Raw genomic sequence first — 21,263 nt, 5'->3', positions numbered from 1 at the left:
CTCGGCCGGCCGCGCGCCCCGCCCCCGCTTCACCCGGCCGCCCGTCCCCTGGGCCCGCCCGCTCCCGACATCCCTTCTCCCGCCCGCGCTCCCTCCCTTCTGCTCCCGCTCCCCCGGGAGCGGCGGCGGCCGCGGCGGCTACGGGATGGCCCGGGCCCGCGGCCAGGCCCCGGGGAGCGGCGGGCGGCGGCGGCCGCGGCGGGGCGGCGCGGGAGCCGGGCCCCGGGGGGAGTCTGCCGGGCTGCTGCTGCTGCTGCTCCAGGTGCTGCCGCCCGGGGCTGCGGCCGGGCCGGGGCGCCGGGGCGCGCGGGGCGCGGGCGGCGGCGGGGTCTGCTGGCCCAGCGCGGCCCCTGCCTTTCCCCGGGACGCGCGGCTGCTGCTTCTCCTGCCGCCGCCGCCGCCGCTGTCGCCGCCGAGCTCCGCGCCCGCAGCCTCCGCCTCCCGGATGGTAATCAGCGCCCCGCGCCGGCGCCGCGGGCGGGCGGGCGGGCGGGCGGTGGGGGCGGCGAGGGGGAGGGCGGGCAGCCCTGCGCCCCCCCTTGCCCGAGCAGCCCCCGGGGCGCCCGGACCCCCCCTCCGACGACCGCGGCCCCGGGCAGCCGCCAGAGCGCGCCTCTGGGCGCCTGTGCGCCGAGCGCTGCAGGCTGTGCTCCCACCCTCCCCGCCGCGCCCGCCGTCCGCCCGCCGGCGCTCAAGCCGCGAGGGAATCCCTGCCTCTCCCCGCCCCGCGCCCCGGGAGGGGAGGGGACAGCGCTGGCGCCCGCCGACCCGCTTTCGCCGAGGGAGCGCCCGAGCCGCGAGCGCTCACGGAGCCGCGGACTCGACGCTTCGCTGCACTCCCGGAGGCGCCGGCTGCCGTCGGGTCGCTCAGCCTCGGCGGGACTGGAACCCGGGCCGCGGGCGCGCCCAGCGACAGCACGCCCTTATGTTCCCCGCGCAGGACGCTCTGCCCCGCGGCGGGCTGAACCTCAAGGAGGAGCCGCTGCTGCCCGCCGGCCTGGGTTCCGTGCGCTCCTGGATGCAGGGCGCCGGCATCTTGGACTCCAGCACCGCGGCGCAGAGGTAAGCGCTCGACGGGACCGCGCGCTCCGGTGGGGTGTCCGCGCGGCGCTGCCCACGCTCAGCTCGCTCGGAGGCTGGGACGGGGGTGGAGGGAGCCCTAACTCCGGACGGCGCGAAGAGCGCTTCCGCTCGCCGGGGCCGCAGTCGGTGCTGCCTCCCCAGACTGTGGGGCGGGCCGGGGCGGGGCTTCTGCCTCTGTTGCCGCGGTCCCGGCTCTGATTTCTGAGGGTCGCTCGCGGGCGTCCGGGCCTCGGGAAGAGGAGGCATCGCGCACAGCTACAGCCGTCTAGGAACGTCCAAGCTCAAGAACACCGAGAAACCCTGCCTCCTTCCCAATTTCCCACGCCTCTAGGAGTTGGAGGACGGGGCGCGCGGGGCCAAAGAGGCCGCTGGGGGCAGAGGAGTGGCGAGCGAAGGGATGATGAATTGGGCAGTCGGTCTGGCTGGACAGATTAGGAATGCAGACAGGGGCGGAGCTCTGCCTCTGGGGCAGGTGTCCCCCCTCCCCTCGTTGGTCCAGTGGGAGGCTGGGAACTCAAAGCCACTTAGCTTATTTCTTCAGAGTCTTTTGAAGAACTCTGACCAGGGGACCTAGTTGTGTGTTGCAGGGTGGGGGTGAACTCTTGAGATTTCGGATGGAAACTTTGAAGATTAACTTGCCCCTTACAGCACCAGAGATCCTGGCTTTTTGTAACATCAGCTGTGAGCTCAGGGAACAGGTTGGCCATGCTATTGGGAGTTTACAGTAGCTAACATTAGGGAGGGCCACTGCAGTCAGCTGGGACAAGTGGGCGCTGGCTGCTAGGATGTCTGAGCCGCTGCTGTCCGGCAGCCTGCAGGAAGTCAGACGGGAGTTGCCAGGGCAGACTAGGCCTGACCCCCAGCCCAGTTTTGCACTCCCAGTGCAGGGGCCACGACTCACTGTGCGGTAACCTCAGCTAGTAACAGACAATCATAGGCTTTGTGGTACTAACTGAAGCCATGTTTCTGTGTGTCTGGGCTTTCATGGCCATCAGGAGGGAACCCTCAGGGCCCCATCGGGAGCTAATCTTTTTAGAGCGGGAAAAGATCTTTCAGATTAATTCTCAAAAGTTTTACAGGTGATACAATTATAGAAAAATTGAAATAAAAAAAGCAAATGCCTCTTGCAACATAATGGCTGTCAGTATTTTAGTGTGTTTTGTTGCTATGTTTTTCCCTAGTTACTTTTTTTCCTGTACTATGCTCATAGCTCTATCCTGCCTCTTTTTCCGTTCTGGCATTTCCTTTAATATGAGCCCATCCTCAGCCCCACCTTGGGAGCCCTGTGGGGAGAGCTCCTTGCAGGTGTGGATGGAGAGCTGCAGTGAAGTCTTTGCCTTTGAAAGCCCCCATTTCTGACCCTCCATCTGCGCCTGCCCAGAGCCAGCAGGTTGGCTAAAGAGGAAGCAGGTGTGTGGGAGCCTGCGTGGGATGCCACAAGTGTGGGGATGGGGCTCTGGCCACTCCTTTCCCCAGGTGCCTGCCCCAGGAGATTGGTTATGTGCACTTGAGGTGTCAAGATGTCCAGTTTGAGTCTCCAGGACCACATCACTGAGACTCAGGGTTTCCAAAATTTGAATGGGCGCATTTCAAGCCTGGGCTGCTTATCCCCAAGTCCAGAGACTTTTCCATCTTTGGACCCCAACTGGGAGTCCCCAGGCATTTTGATGATCCTCCTCTCCACTTCCCAAAGGAAAGGCTAACCCCTTCCCTGCCCTGAGTGTTATCTACAGTCCGAGTCTTGTTCCTTAGTAAGTCCTCTGCTCAGGTGTCCCACCCCCAAACAGCAGCAAGGGACATTCCTTTTCCTGTCCCCCCACTTCCCTCTTCACTTCTGCCTGGCTTCAGCCCCCACCCAAGGCTACTTGGGACTGGAGAGTTGTCTGATTTTCAGGTTTGTGGATGTCTCTCCTATGTTCTAGTCCCAATCTCAGTGTTCACAACCACTTTTATTTCATTTATTTCTACTTTTATGATAATACCTACAATTGATAATATCTAGGGATTTTATACTGGCCCTTTTAAAATTTTGAGACAGGGTCTTGCTGAGTTGGCCAGACTGGTCTCAAAGTTGCTGTCCTCCTGCGTCAGCCTCCCAGAGTGTTAGGATTATATAGTCACCACTTTTAGCAGTGAAACCCCCTTGCCCGTGACCCTTTCTTTCCAGGTCTGAAGGATAACTGTGCCTTGCTTCTGCCTCTTGGTCCAGTACTCCAGTTGCAGCTTCTTGTCACCCCCCCCCCCAAAACCATCTTCCACGCACCGTGAACCAAAGCAACATTTCCAAGTACTTTTCCCTGTTTAAAAATAAAGTGACCTACTCCTCCATAACCACAGCTCCTGCTTGATCTGTGGTTCTTCGTGCTGCCCAAGCATGTTTACCATATAGACCAGAGTCTGCTGCCCATCCTGGATGGTCAGCATGCCTGACCCCAACCTTCTTTCCCAGCTTCTATATGCTGCTTGGCATACAATGTTGGGAATGTGAGAACTGCCAGTAAGTCCTGCTTCCTCTTAAAACTCACTGAGTAAAGCCTCCACAGCCTTCAAGACCTCCACCCCAGCACCGGCTCTGTGCCCTCCCACCCTGCCCCAAAGGGACAGTTCTTAGTGCTACCTAAGGATGCTTATCATGAGCTACAGTCTGCAGTTTTCTGTTCCCATCTGCCTGACCTGCCTGCTGGTGACTTCCTCTAGGGCAAAGATGGTGGCTCATCCATCCTTGTGTCCCTGGCATCTAGGACTGACTCACACAGTCTGTAGAAGGACAGTGAGTACCTGCTGAGGACAACAAAGTGCATTTAGAAGGCTGCCCTCTTCACTCCAGTGGGCTCTGGGAACCAGGTCCTTCCTGAAGCAACTCCTCTTGCCCAATTTTGCACATTAGCCTTTACAAAATTCCCAGGGTTTTACAGATGATAGCTGAGGAGGGGATAATCCAGGAGGCTTGCTAAGATCAGTGAGGGAGGCTCTGCCAACAGGAAGCAAAGTTCTGAGTAAGAAAAGAGGGACTCTGTGCTGAGCAATCTGCACAGGAACCCCTGACATTGCTGTGACTGCTTCTGCTCTGAACCAATAGGACTTTATTTCAGAGACCCACATGCCCAGCCCCAACCCACCTCCCCCTGGCAGCCCTGCAGACCAAGTTTCCTGATTTGTTTCCCCAGCTAGGGAGACCTCTGGAGGACACAGGCCAACCCTCTTTCTGGCAGAGACCCTTGAAGGACTCAGACAGGCCCTCTCCCCATGAGCTGGTCCCAGCATAAAACCAGTGCTCAGCAGAGAAAAGCCAGCTGGGGCTGGCTTTCCTGTAAGCAGCTGTAGGCCAGCCTCCCTGCTAGGAAATGCTTTTGTTCGCTTTAATAATTAATAGCTGCTCCCCAGCCTGGGACCTGGCAGGCAGGCCTGCGGGTGGGTGGCAAGAGAGTGGGCAGAAGAGAGAACAGGAGAGGGGACTAGTGAGACCTTCCTTACCCTTCTTGCCCCACCTCCTTCAGGGGCTGGGGTTGCTGAGCTGACTGCCGAGAGGCAGGTGAGCAGAGCAGCTGCCAGGGCAGTGAGAAGGGGAGATCTGGAGACTGCAGCCCCAAACCTCCTCTCTAGCTAGACCATTTTCACACAGGTTCTGGCAGCTGCTTCTAGCTTTGGGGCCTTCCCTCCGCCTGCATTGTTGAGGTGGGTGTGCCCCAGCCGGCCTCTGCTTTTATCGCCTGTGTTCTGAAGCTTGGCCAGGCTCTGGGAATATCAGGAGCCAGGCAGGACTAAGCCATAGATCTTGGTTGGGAGCAGGAATGTAAGGCGCAGCTTGATGATCACCAGCAGTCCACAGGGGCCCAGATGCCTACAAGGAAAGTGAGTGCCAATGTGATGGTTCAAGAAAGGGAGGAGGCAGAGAAAGAGAAGAGGGGTCTAATAAAGGAACCATGCCAGGACAGGGAAGAGAAGAGCTGGATTTCACAGACAGAGGCTTTAGGGGAATCTAAGATCAGAAATGAGATGCAGGCGACATAAACTTTTTGCTCCTTCCACCTGTGGCAGCCGGGGAGGATAACCAACAAAGCCTCTTCCCACAGCTGATGACCTCAGGGCTGTCACCATTCCCTCAGCCTCCCACGCTTAAAGATAGGCCAGGGGCAAACCAAAGCACTGCTCAGGACCTTGGGTTGTTGAGGTGGGCAGGAGTTAAGTGTTGGTGAGAAGGGAAGGGAGAGGGCCCAAGGGTGTCTCTGAAGGGAGACCAGGACTCCAGCCTCAGTCACTTGTCCCCTGGGGGTTTGGGATGAATGTTGATTAAACTGGTCATAGTTATAATAAGCATGGGCTCAAGGATGTAAAGAACCACAGTAGCTTGTGAGTAGAGAACAGAGACTTCGAGGGGGACTTTGTAGCAGAGAGCCACGGCAGGTGTGTGGCTGCCAGAAAAGAAGCCCTGGAACACCTGCCCAGCCTTGCAAGGAGACATCTCCAGGAACCTGCTGGGTGGTCCCAGGAACAACCGGCAGTACCCTGCAGCCCCCACCATGTCCCCAGTGCATCTCTGTGTACTCTGCAGCAGAGACCACCTGACTGGCCCAGGCCAGGAAGGTCAGGTTGTTCTTAATATCCAGTGAACACCCCTAGATTCCCAGTGCCATACTCAGGAAACCCTTGCTTGTTATGAAGCAGGTTCCTCCAACCAAAAACTATCTGCAGACGAAATTCTGTGCTGCTGTGTCAGACTCCTTGAACCCGTCTACCTAGGAGGAATAGATGGAAAGGGGGTGGGTGAGTGGCACACGATGGAAACCACAAAGTGACTACTTTCTCCTCCCGAGCCAGGGTTCTCTAGGACAGGAGAAATGCCCCAGAACCTCAGCCCCCTCCAGAATTGTATTTAAAAGTCTTCTTTTTTAAAGTGAGGAAATGTGCAATTCATTTTGGAGTCTTGCAAAAGTGGTTAATGCTACTCTTTTTGTCATTCAGCTACAATGATCTGAGAAAGGTACTTTTGTGGCGGGCTTTGTTCCCTAATGATGCTAAGTGAATGAAATGTCTCTGAATTATGGGCTCTAGCAGTACCCATGCTAAGTGGGCAGGGCTTACATTTATCATAAACTAGGACCTGCCAAGCTGTGCCAAGCCCCCTTGGGGCTCTAGCTTTGCACACTTCTTTCATATCCCCAGCCTGTGGATGGCAGGTGGTTGATACCTACCCCTTGTCCCTCAGGACCCTTGCTAAAGGGTCTGCTTCTGCCAGCATCTGCTGCCCCCTTCACTTGAAGACCTGCTCAAGAGTCCAGAGCTTGCTCTGCCCACTTGCATAGCATGCCAGAAGTGCCACAGAAATAGCAATTTTAGAAGCCATCGTGGCTAACTGGAGTTGCTGAACAAACACCCCAGCTCCCTCGCTCCTGCCTGGGGAGAGCGGGGAGATAACGGAGCCATGCATTTTTTTGTGTGTTTCCACGGTTTCTTGTAGGACTAAACTCCAGTTGCCCACAGTGGGGGCTTATTGTTGCAAATGACCCTTTATAGGTTGCCTTTCCATCCTCCTTTCTCCCCTACCCCAAAGGTTCCTGGAATCACTGCCCAAATGAACTGTTGGTATTTGAGGCTTTGTCCAGGGATCTGCTTCTAAATGGAATCCAAATGAAATACTTGACACTTGAGGCCTCAAGAGCTCTTTTCTCTCTTCCCTGCTTCCACTCACCCTTCCTTCCTGCCTGACTGCCTTCTTTTTTCTCAGTCTTTCTTTCTTTCTTTTTTTAGGCAGGGTTTTATTATATAGCTCAGGTTGACCTCAGATTCACAACTCTCCTGCCTCTGCTTCTCAAGTGCTGGGATTATAGATGTGTGCTAACACGCCTGGCTTTCTTTTAGACATTTGGAAGTTTCTCCATGTGTCCCAGTGGTTGTCTTGGACAGCTCCACTTTGAAGACCACAGAACCAGAGACACTGACCTTCATGTTCCTCTATCTCTAAGCTGGTCTGAAAGCAGACAGTGCCTGCCTTTCACCTGTGTCTTACGCAGCTGTACCCACAATGCATCCAGCAGGGCCTCTGACCTCTGGATATCTCTCGAGCTATCTGTGCCTCTCTCTCTTTCTTTCTTTCTGTTCTTTCATCTTGGTTTGTTTTGTCATCATAAGAGCATCAGCTTCTCCCAAGGGGAGAAAAGCAAAGATCTCTCCTTACTCCTCCCCTACCTGGTCCCTTGGAGCCTGCAGTTCCATTCAACAGATGTTGATCTCACCTACTGCAGCAGGGGTGGAGGGCCTTGGTAGCAACCAGGGAAGGCAGACACAGTCCAGCCTGCTTGTTTTCTCCTGCTTCCTGTTCCACCTGTCAGGCTGTGCCTGGTGTCACTGTCTTATAGGAAACACTAAACTGTCCTTAAAGCACAACACTGTCTCATGTTCCTTAATCTCCTCACAGGACCAACAAGGTATGGAGGTCAGCTGAAGACCTTCCAAGGCAAGGAGCAGCCTGTGTGGCCAGAGAAGTCCTGCCCATTCTGCAGTTACCATGTGCTGAAGGGGCGAGGAGCAGTCATTAGTATAGCTCTGTGGTTGTTCTTGCTAGTCATCCTGCCCTGGAAACGTAACCTAGTCAGTACTGTCCCTGGATTCCAGTGAACCTGGGGGTGGGGGTGACTGAGCCTCTGACTTCTTCGGGGAAGGGTGCTTGGGGAAAGAGAGCTGAGTGTAGCCCCACTGTGCAGCAGGGTACAGGTGTGTGACACGGCACAACCCTACTGTGACCCAGCTTGCAGTGGGAGATGTTGGTTCACAGCCCCAAAGGAACCTGCTTTACTCTCCTCCCATGATCCCTGTACTGTCTGTGCGTAGAAACCCTCTCCTATGGAAAGGATGAGTCCAGTGAAAGGAGTCTGAGGCTTAGGCCAGACTTCCCAGGTCTGGTCCTCAAGAGCCCAGCTTTAGATGGGGGCAGCAGGACTCAGGGCTCGCTGATATTTGCTGGGGGGCGGGGGGTAGGGGGAAGCTCAGGCTAGCAAGGTTATCTGGCTGCACCAGTGTAGCATCTGTACCAGGCACGGCAATTGCATCTGCATGGAAAGTATATCTTGAATTGTCTAGGGGCCCCGGTTCCTCAGCATCCAGGCCTTTCTCTTTCTGTATTCTCCTTCCCCAAGGTCCAAGGGCCTTCTAGGCTCAGAATAACAGAATAAAGGGCAGTAGTGACTGGGATTGCACCATAAAACCACCCACCTTGGGCTTTTTTCTCCATTGGTGGCCCTAGAGCCTCTCCCTGGTGGAGTTCAAGCCAGGTTGGCTCTGGGAGCAGGGAGGAGCTCAGGGTCGGTGCCTCATTAGCATATTCATCAACAGTAATCAGGGGCCTGCTGAGAACCAAAGCCCTCTTAGGGCTTCCCTGCCTCACAGCAGGTTAGGGAAGGGGTGGAGGGACTGGTCAAGGCCTCCACTGGAAAGCATGGCAGCCAGGAGGAGGAAATGGGGAAGAAGGGAGGGAGGGCAATGCCCGTGGAAAGAGGAACTTTGGTAGGGAAGAATGTTGGTGGCCTTTCCCACCTTGCTCTGGGGGACTGAAGCCCCTTCACTGTATGAGGCCACCATGGCTCCCAAGCAGGCTTTCAGGAGGTGGAATGATTGTCATTTTATTGTTTATGATAGTCTGTATGGGTAAAAATTTAGCAAGCCCGTGACACCCATGACATCCCAGATGCCATGGCTTAGTGTGAAGCCAAGGAAAAGTGTAATTTGATTGTGAATTACATGGAGACAAACACCAAGAAGTGGTGAACTTGGCATGATGATGTGCCCCTGATGAGCCTCTGGGACACTGGCCCCTTTTGGCTGTCAGGGTTGACAGTTTCTCCACCCTCATCCTCTCTCCTGCATCCTTGCCACGGCCTCTCACTCGCCCACCCCACTGAGCCTGCTCACCTGCAGCATCTTCCTAAACTGCCCTTCTGCAGACCTGTTAGTGACCTTCAGTGGTGCTTCCCAAATACATTCCTTCCTCAACAGAAGAGTTCCTAGTGGAGACAGTAGGTGCACTCATTGTGTTTACTGCATAAAGTAATTACTCTCAGGCACAGTAGCTTAAAACAACCAATACCTATTTGTTTCACACAGTTCTGAGAGTCAGAAATCACGGAGCAGCAGAACTGGGTGGATCTGACTCAAGTCCTGTCCCGAGGCTGCAGGGGCTGCTGTAGTCAGTAGCTTGACCAAGCTAAAGGATCTGTTGACAAGTTAGCGCTGATTCTTGGGCAGCGCTTCAGTTCTGTGTGGACTGGCCACAGGGCAACTTGAGTATCCTCCCAAGATAACAGCTGGCTGTCCTGGAAGGACAATCAAAAAGAAAGAACAAGGAAGAAGCCACGATGCTTTTATGATCTAGCCTTAGAATTTACATGCTGTCAATTTTGACATATTCTATTGGCTACACAGACCAATTCTGATCTACTAGGATTTCTTTGTTTCTTTCTCTCTATCTCTCTCTCTCTCTCTCTCTCTCTCTCTCTCTCTCTCTCTTTTTTTTTTTTTTTGCATGGGGGATTGAATCCTTGACCTTCTGGATCAATTGTGAGAGGGAACTCCATCAAGGCATGAATCCCAGGAGGTGGGGAACCTTGGGAACCATCCTGGAGCCCAGCTACCTAACACATGGGAGCAGCAGCCTAAACCCAGGGAGGTTCCATTCCTAGACAGTGTCTCAAGGCCCCCAAAGATTCCCCTGAATGCTACAAAGCCACATCTCCCAGGAGTTATGGCCATAGCACCCTTTCCAGAGGGGGGAACTAAAGCCATGAGCCAACTAAGAAACAAGCTTTGGAAGACCCTGGCCCAGAAAAAGTTTAAGCTCCTTATCAAAGGTTTTGTGTCCTTGTGTGACCTGACAGGAAAGTCCCAAAATTCCCAAACAGACTTCACTTTTTCTTTTTCTTTCTTCTTCTTCTTCTTCTTCTTCTTCTTCTTCTTCTTCTTCTTCTTCTTCTTCTTCTTCTTCTTCTTCTTCTTCCTCTTCTTCCTCTTCTTCCTCTTCTTCCTCTTCTTCTTTCTTCTTCCTTCTTCTTCTTCTTCTTCTTCTTCTTCTTCTTCTTCTTCTTCTTCTTCTTCTTCTTCTTCTTTTTTTTTTTTTTGAGATGGCATCTCCTTGTGTTGCCCAGGCTGGTCTCCAACTGGTGAGCTTAAGTGATCCTGCCTCACCCACTTCATGGTTCTCACTTCATGTTTTGAAATCCATGGCTGCGTATTCTTGGGCTGCGTGTTCTACCCTTTGCCTCTTCCACCTGTTGAGCTCCTGTGTATTCCTCAAGGACACGGGAAAAGCCATCATCTCCAGGAAATCATGCCCTCATCTCCCACAAAAAAAAAAAAAAAAAAGAATTAATTTTGTCTTTCTTTACTCTTTTAGTTTTTTACATGGTGACATCTTTTGATCCCATTTTGTCCCGTGCCCCAGCTTTCTCTCTGGGCATTCCCTCCCCTTCCACCATTTAATTTGAGCCCCACCTGTTGCATATGTCCAGAGCTGAATACACCATTGCAGCTCAAGGAACACTTGATGAAGGAAGCCTTATTTCTTCTTTTCCCCTACTTGCCTTGGCCTTGTCCCTGGGAATGTTGCTGAGTGGCTCCCTCTGTGCCCGAGGAGGGAAGCCCTCGCCTTCAGCTACAGCCAGAGCCCAGGCTTGGCACATTAGTGGCCTGGAGCTGACCTGATGTCCCTGGTAGTCTGGAGAACACCATCATTGCCCAGGCAGTGCCATTTTATACTAAGCCTCCCTGGTCCCCCTCCAGACCCTAAAAGGCAATCTCAGGAGCCTCTGGTCAGTAAGACAGAGTGGTTTATACATTTGATTTTGGAGATCAGCCTTGCAGAGTGTAGGTGGGAGCTTGACAGGATAGCTCTGCTTAGACCTGCTGTGCCCTGTGTTCCCAAGGAAACAAGATGGAATGGCCTCAGGGCTGGCACATCTCTTTTTGGGCCCAAGATGGCCAGGTGGGTGGTTTCCAAAACCCATCCACTTCAATTTCTTGCCCAAACTCTTGACATGATGGGGCCAAGTCCAGCCCACCTACCTGGCCAAAGGCTCTGGGGTCTTTCCCTCCCAAAGGTCTTTCTGGTGGTTTTCCAGTTCTTTTCCTTCCACAGTGGTGTGGGCCTGGCACGAGCACATTTTGAGAAGCAGCCTCCCTCCAACCTCAGGAAATCCAACTTCTTCCACTTTGTGCTGGCCATGTATGACCGGCAGGGGCAGCCTGTGGAGGTCGAGCGCACAGCATTCATCGACTTCGTGGAAAAGGACCGAGTGAGAGGCTCGTGGGCTTCCTTGGGACTGGTGCTGGGAGAGGCGGGAGGGCTTCAGGACACTTGCTTGTGTGCGCACCTCGGGGCACAGGAGTGAGTGGCTGGGTCATGGAGGAGTGGACAAGGGTGTGTGAAAGGCTGAAGGGAGGGAAAGAGGCTGGAGGATCCCCAGTGCCTGAGAATCCTCTGGTCTTGTCCCTACAGGAACCTGAGGCAGAAAAGACAAACAATGGAATCCATTACCGCCTCCGGCTGGTGTATAACAATGGTAAGCAGAAGCTGCGGCCCTGCTGGGCCTGACCCTGAAGCCTAGATACTGCAGCACTGTGCCACACACAGTGCCCCCTCATCAGGGCTGGGGAAGGTGCGGCCGTGGGTGGTCATTAGAAGTCTCGGTGCTCCCCCAACAGAAAGTGCTGTCCACCTTCTTACCCTAGGGCTTCGGACAGAGCAGGACCTCTATGTACGTCTCATTGACTCCATGTCCAAGCAGGTAAGCCAGCCCAGGGAATGCTCAGGCCTTTTCTGCCCTCTTGTTGGACACATCTCTCTTTGGTCTGAATGAACAGCTAAGTATCTGCCCTTTCTCCTTAGTACCCATCAACCTGATGGGTGTAGCTCTCCCAAACCCACCCCGCCTGCAGCAGGAGGACTGGACTGTTGCCTTTCAGTCTTGAGAAGTCAGTATGGGGCATGGTGGTGGACACTGTAATCCTAGCACTTGGGGGGCTGGCATAGGAGAACTGCTATTTCCAGGCCAGCCTGGGCTACATATTGAGTTCAAGGCCAGCTGAACTTCTTAGCAAAACCCTGTCTCAAAAAGAAAAAAGAGAGAGAGAGAGAGAGAGAGAGAGAGAGAGAGAGAGAGAGAGAGAAGAAAAGAAAAAGAAAGAAAACAGAAAAGTCAGTATTTGTACAGACCCTGGCTTAGGCTCAGCCTGAGATGGAAATCCAAGTGTGTCATTAGTGGAAAGATGAAAGGAGGCTGAAAGGAGACAGGAGCTGGACAGGACGATGCTCAGAGTGCAGGTGCGCAGGCAGACTGTAGCCTCAGCCCAGTCCAAAGTGCTGGAGAAGGAGTGATACTGAGCCCCACCACCTACCTAGAGTGAGAAGGCCAAGAAGATTCTGCACCTGGTATCTGTCAGGCATTGGCAAGGAGTAAAGGAGAGGTGGCTCCCTTCAGCCAGGAGCTATTCTCCAGAAAGCACTCCCAGCCTACACTAACTTGGTCAGGGATGGGTGATTGGTTCAATAAAGGGATCTGTGGGGGCTGGGGATTTAGCTAAGTGGCATAAATACCTGCCTTGCAAGCATGCAATAGTGGGTTCAATCCCCAGTACTGACAAAAAAAAGGGGGGGATCTGGGTGCAGCCCAGGAGCTCCCACTGTACCACTCAGCACCTCGACTTGACCAGAGAACAAGGTGGACACTTTTTCCCACACAGGTTGGGGTTTCTATCAGCCTCTACCTGATTCCAAGACAGAGGAAGAAATGGCTGCATCCAGAAAGCCTATGGTCACCATGGTTGGGGAAGCAAGCCAGGCAGTGACAAAATGTCACTGTGTGAGGGATTGTGAAGAAGGGCTCAAAGAAGTCCAGAGAGAAAGGGATCCTACAAATGGAGGAAAGGTGGGAGGCCCAGAGGATTATACACTGACTGAGAGCCAGATTTGCAGTTTAGGGAGCTCTCTCCTGCTCAGGAAAGAGAGGCCGAGAGAGCGGGGAGGAAGCTGACTTAGCTGTCCACGGAGGAGACTCTGGACTGGGCTGGGGAGAGGCTAGGAATGTGGGAAGGGTCAGCCGTGCTGCCCTTGGGTTTGCTCAGGTAGCAGGGGTAGCTGAGATGCCAGCACTTCTGAGCAAGGGCAGAGGACAACTAGGAGCATGGGAACAGCCTGCTCAGGAAGGATGCTGGGGGTTGGGGGGAACATCTCTCAGGGTAGGGATAGGGTACCTGCCCCCTACCACCTGATCCCACCCCCAGCCCCATGGCAGCAGACAAACAGAACCTATAGATCTTGCCTCCTGCCCCATGGTGGTCCTGGTTGAGCCTGAGTGTTCTCCAAGGTTTGCTTTGCACCCCTGGGCTCCTCCAAAGCAAGGCAGAGGAGGGCATGATCTTCTCTAGGGGGCAGGATCTCTCCTCCATACAGGCCAGGGAGATGCCAGTGTAGACCCACAAGCCCACCTCTGCACCTGCCTGAACCCCGGAGGAACTTCTTTCTCTCCAGCCTGCACACTTCCCCTCCCCCAGGCCATCATCTATGAAGGGCAGGACAAGAACCCCGAAATGTGCCGAGTGCTGCTCACCCACGAGATTATGTGCAGGTGAGATGGGCTGCGTCACCTCACCGTGCCCCTTTGCCAAGCCGTTGCCAGGGCCTCCTGTCAGGCTTTGCCTCCTTCCCCCACCACTGCCTTCACAGCACCCCTGATCCCAAGGGAAGCCCAGGGAGGGAGGGTGAGGCCCTTGGGCACTGTGCTGGCAGAGGAGAGGGTCCTTGAGGCCCCATTAGCCAGGCCTGTTTATGTGGCTTCTCTGCATGTTTTTGTGAGAGAGGCCTCCTGCGGCTGGAAGTGTAGCTAATAAAGCTCGGGGAAGGGCTCACTGGGGAGGTGGGGGCAGGGTCTGCCTGGGCAGCACGGCCTCAGAGATTAGCTCTGAGCAGGAAAAAGGAAACTCTGCTGCCTCTTTCATGAACCTCAGTGCAGGCAGGGTCCCCTCTTCCCTGTTATCCCAGAGTCTGCATTTCTAACAAGATCTCCCTAGAAGATGCCTGTCATGTAGGGCTTTTCCTATGTGGAAAAGAGAATAATGTTCCAACTGTGAGGCTGGGATGGTGGCCACCTTCAGGGAAAGGAGCGATGTGCAGAGGCTTTGGGGTGCTGGTCCGGCAGGATTTCTTGGTTTGGATGCTAGTTCCACTGACAGGTTTACTCTGGGATCCCATATGAGCTGCATGTTCCCAATTTGAGCTTTTTGTTTGTGTAGACAGTGCTTCCACAAAGTACAGAGAGGGAGACCTTGTAGGTGGCCCACTGCCTGTTCTGGGGTCCTCCAGAAGCAATGTGCTTTGGGGACAAGGGTTTCCTGCCCAACTTTGTCCCTGGGACTGGGCTGTCCAGATCCCTGCTGGGGCTCTCACTTCCCCTTCCCTGCCCCAGGCCCCTGGGATGGGTCCCTGCACCCAGGGATCCCACACCTGAGAGTCAGGACCTTGGTACACCCCCAGGGCCGTCCCCAGCACACACACTTTCACTGTTTCTTCCTCCTCCTCCCTCCTCATCTTTCCTTCAGCCGGTGCTGTGACCGGAAGAGCTGTGGCAACCGGAATGAGACGCCCTCAGATCCGGTCATTATTGACAGGTACAGGCTCAGGGAGGGGCCTGGAGAGGCCATGGAGATGGACGGTGTTTGCCCTGGGACCAAGGGGGATTGAGGGAGGAGCACAGCATCCCAGAGAGAAGCTGCCTGGAACAAGGCCGGGGCGGGGGGCACCAGCCAGCACCCCTGAATGAAAGCTCTGATGGCCAGCTTGCTGGAGCTGCTGCCCTGACTACCTGGCAGGTCAGGGAAGGTCAGGGGGCTGTAGGAGGTGAGTTTACAAGCAGGGGCAGGAAGGGAAGACGTAGACTAGCACCCAGGGGAGGCTACAGAGAGTCCAGAGGTCCCAGCTGTCAGCGAGAGCCTGGCCCTCGGACCTCTGCGTACTTTTACTTTTCTCAATGTATGCTGCCGTCACTGGAGAAGCAGGGAACACTTGTCAGGGTTTTGTCCTAGCAAGTCCTGTCCAGGTGACACACGTGAAAATGCACTAGCTCATTGTGATTTTCCTTTTAAAATTATTTTTGTAGGAAATGCATAAAGTATAAAACTCAAAAGGTAGGAAAGTATAAATACAGAAAACTCAGCCTGCCTTCCCCATGGCTAGCACGCTCTACACACTCTGTTGTACCTTACTTTCTTGGCAACAATGTATCTTAAATATCATGCCATATGGGAGCATAAGCCATACCTTATTCTCCTATTAACAGACAGATAAAACATTCACAAAATGTAACATTGCAAGATGTTTGAGAGGGTTTACAGGAAATGTCTTCTACTCTGTTTCCTGCCCATCCTTTCCTCTCCAAGTAAGAAACCATTGCTATGATTTTCTTGTGTAGCTGCCCTGAAATAGTCCTCGCATGTACAAGGAGATACAGGTCTATTGTGCATTCTTTTTGCTCCTTTCCCCTTAGTTTTATAAAATTGATGACATACTAAATACATTTTCAGCACCTTTTTCTCTGAAAAATATCTCTGGGCTTATATCCCGACAGAAATCTCCTTACTCTTTTTTTTTTTTCTCATTCTTTTTTGCTACTGCAAAAGATTCCATTGTATGGATGCATCATAATTTCTTTAAATGGTCTGCTATTGCTGCACATTCAGGCTGTTTTCATGGATAAAAAAGTGCTGAAATGAATTATTTGGTCCATGTGTCATTTCACACACCTGTAAATTTCTATGAAGGATATTATTGAAAGGAGAATTGCTGGGTCAAATGACATATGCACTTGCAATTTTGATAGTTATTGCCAATTTGCCCTCTGTAGAGGTTATACCAATTGCATTCATACCAACAATTTTTTAGAATCTGTGTTCCCCAGTATTTTTTTCTTTGTTCAATAATTTTTTAGCATCTCTTCCATGCTATGGTCTTCCTATATACACTATAAACTAAGCAATGAGCAAAATAGACATAATGTCTTGGGTTCCTGGGCTTACAGTCTGATAAGGGGAGATAGACGTAAGCGAACTAAATGAACAAAACCTGTGGCACGTTATATGGTGGCAGTGTGAAGGAGAAAAATGAAGCTATTAGGAAGATCAAGGAGTGCCTAGGGTATTGCATGGTTAGAGGATTTAAGGCTTCACTGAAAGAACGTTTGCACCAAGACCTGAAGGAAGAAAAAGAGCAAGTCGGTTACGTATCTGTTGGAAGAATGTCCTTTGCATGAGTGTGTCGGGTGTGCTCAAGGGTCAGCAAAGCAGCCAGATGGCTGGAGTCCAGGGGACAGACAGAGTTGCTGTCTGAAGTAACGGGTGGGGAAGGAGGAAGGCTAGACCATGCAGGGCCTTGTAGGCTGCGTGTGGGCTGTGCGTGGGGACGCTGCAGGAACTTTCACTTTTGTTTTGGAGAACATGGAAGCCTTAGAGGATTTTGAGGATGATAAGATCTGACACATTTTAGCAAGGCCGTTCTAGCTGCTGTGTTGATGGCAACCTTGTTCCAGGTAGGAAGATGAGTTAGGCAGCCTAGGAAGCCATTGCAGGAATCCAAGCAAGAGACGATGGAGACTGAGACTAGGGGTCTTACAGGGAAGGTTGAATTTTGGGGGTGCTCAAAGTCAGGGACATCACCCAGAGTTTCAGATCTATCAACTTAGAAGCTTAAAGTTTACTGACATTTGGAGCAGAGCAAGTTTGCAGGGAAAAAGTTTAGGACTCTGATTTTGGATTGAGTTTTGTTTAAAACACTTACTAAGTGTGCAGGTAGATGTGTTAAGAAAGAAGCTAAAGACATGAGTATGGTTCCCAACAGAAAGTTCAGAGCCTGGGGCTGGAGGTTTAGCTCAGCGGCATAAACGCCTGCCTTGCAAGCAGGCAGTCGTGAGTTCGATCCCTGGTACTGATAAAAAGGAAAAAGACAAAAAAAAAAAAAAAGTTCAGAGCCCTTAAAACAAATTTGACTAAATGAAGTCATTGAGGCAGTGAGTATTGAAAGGAATCAGTAGGACTCTAAGTGCCAAATCCTGGGTATGCAGAGGTCATGGAGATGTGAAACAGGCCCGGGAGAATAAGAAGCTGCCCATGCAGTTCAGAGGGAAGCCAGAGCCATGGGTGGTATGTGTGTTTTCTAGTTGGTCAGTGCCTTTTAACTGTGCCTCTGGTGAACTTTGCCCAGTCCCTCCATCTTTTAAGCACTCTAGGGTTTTGTTATTTTAGAAAGCATTTTACCATTCCAAAATTATTTTATCTTATTCTTTAGATTCTGCAGATCAGTGAATCCATTTTCACATATGCTAGACAAGCATTCTGCCACTGAGCTATCCCCCTAACCCTGATTATTTTTAAACATGTATCTTATGCTTTCTTCTAGCACTTTTATGGTTTTATTTAATCCATGTGAAAAAATTTGTTTTTGTGTCCTATATGATACAAAAGAATAGATAGCAAATAGAAATCATGAAGCATAATAATCAGTATATACCTATGAGCTACCAAAAAACTTAAATTAGAACATTAAAATCTCTATTGAAGCCAGAGCATTCAAAACATTGCTGAAGCAAATTTCCTCCAATTTCATACCACCGCCTACCGTTTTTGTAAAGATAAAATGAATTTTGGTCTTTAGCATAACTTCATCTTTTAAAAAATAAATTACCACAGGTTATATGATTCCTAAATAATATATTGTACCATTGTGGTTGCATTTAACTTTTTAAAAATGACTATCATGTTATAGGAATCTTCTGTAGTACTCTTTTTAAATTTAGCATTATATTTGTTTGTTTGTTTCTTTCTTTTTTTCTTTCTTTCTTTTTTGTTACCTGGGATCAACCTTACAACCTTGCAGGTTGCCATGCAGGCACTTGTGCTGCTGAGCTAAATCTCCAGCCAGCATTACATTTCTAAAACTTATCTATGTTGTGGTACTTAGCTGTAGTTTATTTATTGTGGTTTTGTTACTGTAAACAAAGCTGCTGTGAACATTTTTGTATCTAATTTGAAAAAGTTTGTTTAGAATATGAACTAGGACGGACTTGCCAGGTCATGGGATGCACACATGATCAACTTTACAAATTAACATCAAACTGTTTTCCAAGATGGTTGTGCTAAGCAATCGCTCGCCCTCAGGGCTGTGTTCCTGTTACTCCACACTCTTAACAGCTGATAGTGTCAAACTTCTTAATGTTAGCAAGTGTACAGGTAATTTTGTGGTCAATTTAGTTTCCTTTTTCCTAATTGGCAATGACATTAAAGATCTTTTTATTTGTTTAGTGGCATTTATATTACCTCAGTTTAGTGTATGCTAAAGTCAAGTCTTCTGCCCATTTTTTGTTGTTGTTGTTAACAGGTTTCATTTTTGTTTTTGTTTTTCTGGTACTGGGGGTTGAATCAGAGACGGTCACACTGGGGTTATATCCCCACTCCCAACCCCTTTTTGTTTTTTGAAACAGAGTGTCACAAAGTTGCAAATGCTAGGCTGGAATTCAGTTCCCCTGCCTAGCTTCTCAGAGTTGAGATTACATGCATATGTCACTACTCCCAACTTAATTTTTCTTAACAGTTTGGATTTTCATTTTGTTTTAGTGATCCTTCAAAGATTCCAGACACCGATCCTTTTTAGGATATCATATTGCACATACCACGATGCTACTGAATTTTTCACTATTTTCCTTACTCTGTTTCATTTAACAGATCTTTTTCGTCTACTGGAGTCATGATGTTTTTTTTTTTCTTTGCACTGGGACTCAAACTTAGGACCTTGCGCTTGCCAGGCAGGCACTGTGTCACTAAGTAAGCTCTGTCCCCAGTTCTTCTTCATCTTCATCTTCGTCTTCGTCTTTGTCTTCATCTTTGTCTTCCTTTTTCTCTTCCTCTTCCTCTCTCCCCCTCCTTCTCTTTCTTTTTCTCCTTTTTTTGTCTTTTTGAGACAGGGTCTCACTATGCAGTTCAGGCTGGCCTTGAGCTCACTTTGTAGCCCAGGCTAGTCTCCAACTTGCAATGACCCTCCCGCCTCAGCCTCCCTAGTATTGGGATTACAGGTGTATGCCACCATGCCTGGCCAAGAAGAAAATGTTTCAAGTGTTTTATCACTAAAAAGGTGGTTAACCATAACTATTTGGTGGGTATGGTTCACGAGGTTAAGAAAGGTTGTTTTTCTTTTTAACCCTATGTTGAGTTTCATATGCTACTTTTCTCTACATGTAACGAGTTGATCAGTTCATCCATTAATATACTGAATTACATCACTGGATTTTCTTCTACTTAATTTCACATGATATCAAAATCAATAACGATTTACTATCTGTATATGCTGCAGTATTTGCTTGGCCAATAGTGTATTTAAGCTTTTTGCTGTTATGTTCATCTGTGATTTATTGGTAATTCTCTTTTCTTATGTCTTTGTATATTTCTGCCAATCAGTGGTTTGCCAACCTCAAATAACTAACTGGGGTGTGTGGGTGTGTTCTCTTACTATTTGCTGAATGAATTTGTATGAATTTGAATGAATTCATTCCTAGAAAGTTTGCCTCAAGTTTGTAGGGATAAAGGGAGAGAATTTTTCAACCGTTGATCCTATTTTTTAAATCCCTTTAAAAGTCATTAAACTATTCAGGCCTTTATTTCTTTTTATTCTGTTTTTATAGGTGTAATTTTTAAAGGAATTTTCACACTGTACTTAAGGTTTTTGTTTTTGTTTTGGTACCGGGGCTCAAACTCACAACCTCGTGTTTGCCAAGCAGACATTTATACCGCTGAGCTAAACTCCCAGCTCCCTGTACTTAAATTTTCAAGCTTACTTCCATAAAGATGATCTTGGTATTTTTTTTATCTCCGCTGTGTCTGTGACATCTTCCATTACTGATACCTTTGTGTTATCTTTGTCCTTGATAAGTTTTTCTAGTAATTTGTCATTGCATGTTATTTCTATAACTTTTAGCTTTATCAGTTTTGTGTGTGTGTGTGTGTGTGTGTGTGTGTGTGTGTGTGTGTGTGTGTGTGGAGGTCCTGGTGATTAAACTCAGGGTTTCATGCGTGCTAGGCAAGTGCTCTACCAGGAAGCTATATCTCTAGTCCATTTTATATTGATTTATTTTATTTTACTTTATTTTGAGACAGGGTTTTGCTGAATTGGCCAGGTTGACCTTGAATTTGCATCTTTCTGCCTCAGCCTCCTGAATAGCTGAGATCACAGGTGTATGCATTTATTTTTCATTAATGCCTGCATTCATCTTTGATATTTTTCTTCTTTAATTGGGTTTATTTTGTCCTTTTCTGACTTCTTAAGTTGGATGTTTAGTTTTTTACCTTCTTCTTTGTAAATATGATTACTTAAAGCTACAATTTTCTTAAAATTCTTCTTTCCCTTTGTCTCACATCTTCATATTTTATATTTTCATTATCACTCAGCTCCAAGTATAATTGAATATCTGCAATGATTTTTCTTTCAGTACATGGACAATAGAAGTGTATTTCCTCAATCTTTTTTTTTTTTAACTTGTTTCAGTCTATGTAACGGCCTGTCTCACAGAAAGGAGAGTGCCAGAATAGGTTAGACTTTCTTGCTGTAGCAAGCTCAAATTGTGACAGACTATTTTGATAATCTGACACAGAATGTTGCTTGCACTATTTCCTTAATCTTAATTTAATAGATTTTCTTAGGTATAATTTATGTATAATGAAATTTCATAGAGAGTACAATTTGAAAAGTTTTGATATATGCATGCAGTCACACTTTTCCACTCATCATAATTGTTTTTGAGATTTATCCATGGGTTTTGGTTTTTTTTTTTGTTGTTGTTGTTTTGGTTTATTTGTTTTGGGGAGGTTTCTTGAGACAGGATCTCACTATGTAGTTTCCAGTGCCCTTGAACTCATTCTGTAGCCAATGGCCTCTTCACTATGATCCTCCTGCCACAGCCTCTCGAGTGCTGGGATTATAGATATGTGCCACCATTTCTGGGTTATCCATGTTGTATGTGCTAATTATTCATTTCTTTATATTGTCGAGTAGTGTTTCACTGTACAAATGTGGTAAAATATGCTTCTCCACTTCATCTTTTGATAGACATTTAGGGTGTTCCCCCATTGTTTTGGGTATTAAAACTAATACTTTATAGTCA

General features: G+C 49.7%; 1 protein-coding gene and 1 non-coding gene across 9 annotated transcripts in view; one reads left to right on the top strand and one right to left on the bottom strand.

The window, feature by feature from the left end:
• Positions 1–25: 25 nt before the first annotated feature.
• Positions 26–21,263, top strand: part of Ebf4 (EBF family member 4) — a 65,738-nt gene continuing 44,500 nt past the window's right edge. For 3 of the 8 annotated variants that reach the window (XR_010047538.1, XR_010047536.1, XR_010047537.1), the window contains exons 1-7: positions 27–448; positions 941–1,062; positions 11,207–11,363; positions 11,567–11,630; positions 11,800–11,855; positions 13,621–13,694; positions 14,665–14,733. Coding sequence is in view for 4 of the 8 variants with exons in the window: in XM_063248792.1 (XP_063104862.1) it covers positions 146–448; positions 941–1,062; positions 11,207–11,363; positions 11,567–11,630; positions 11,800–11,855; positions 13,621–13,694; positions 14,665–14,733 (845 nt within the window). In the remaining 4 variants the exon portion in view is untranslated. Of the gene's footprint in view, positions 449–940; positions 1,063–11,206; positions 11,364–11,566; positions 11,631–11,799; positions 11,856–13,620; positions 13,695–14,664; positions 14,734–21,263 lie in introns of all 8 variants that reach the window. The other 5 variants (XR_010047535.1, XM_063248792.1, XM_063248791.1 and 2 more) reach the window with 3 other exon arrangements.
• LOC111753543 (small nucleolar RNA SNORA28) lies at positions 20,638–20,763 on the bottom strand. Its single transcript, XR_002788320.1, has one exon. It is a non-coding gene; the product is annotated as a small nucleolar RNA SNORA28 (small nucleolar RNA).

This window comes from Cavia porcellus, unplaced genomic scaffold (assembly GCF_034190915.1).
Source record: "Cavia porcellus strain 051 isolate PalLab524CR breed Dunkin Hartley unplaced genomic scaffold, mCavPor4.1 scaffold_5, whole genome shotgun sequence".
Taxonomy (NCBI): domain Eukaryota; kingdom Metazoa; phylum Chordata; class Mammalia; order Rodentia; family Caviidae; genus Cavia; species Cavia porcellus.
Note: the sequence above shows the minus strand (reverse complement) of the source record. Positions and strands in the feature narration are given on the sequence as shown.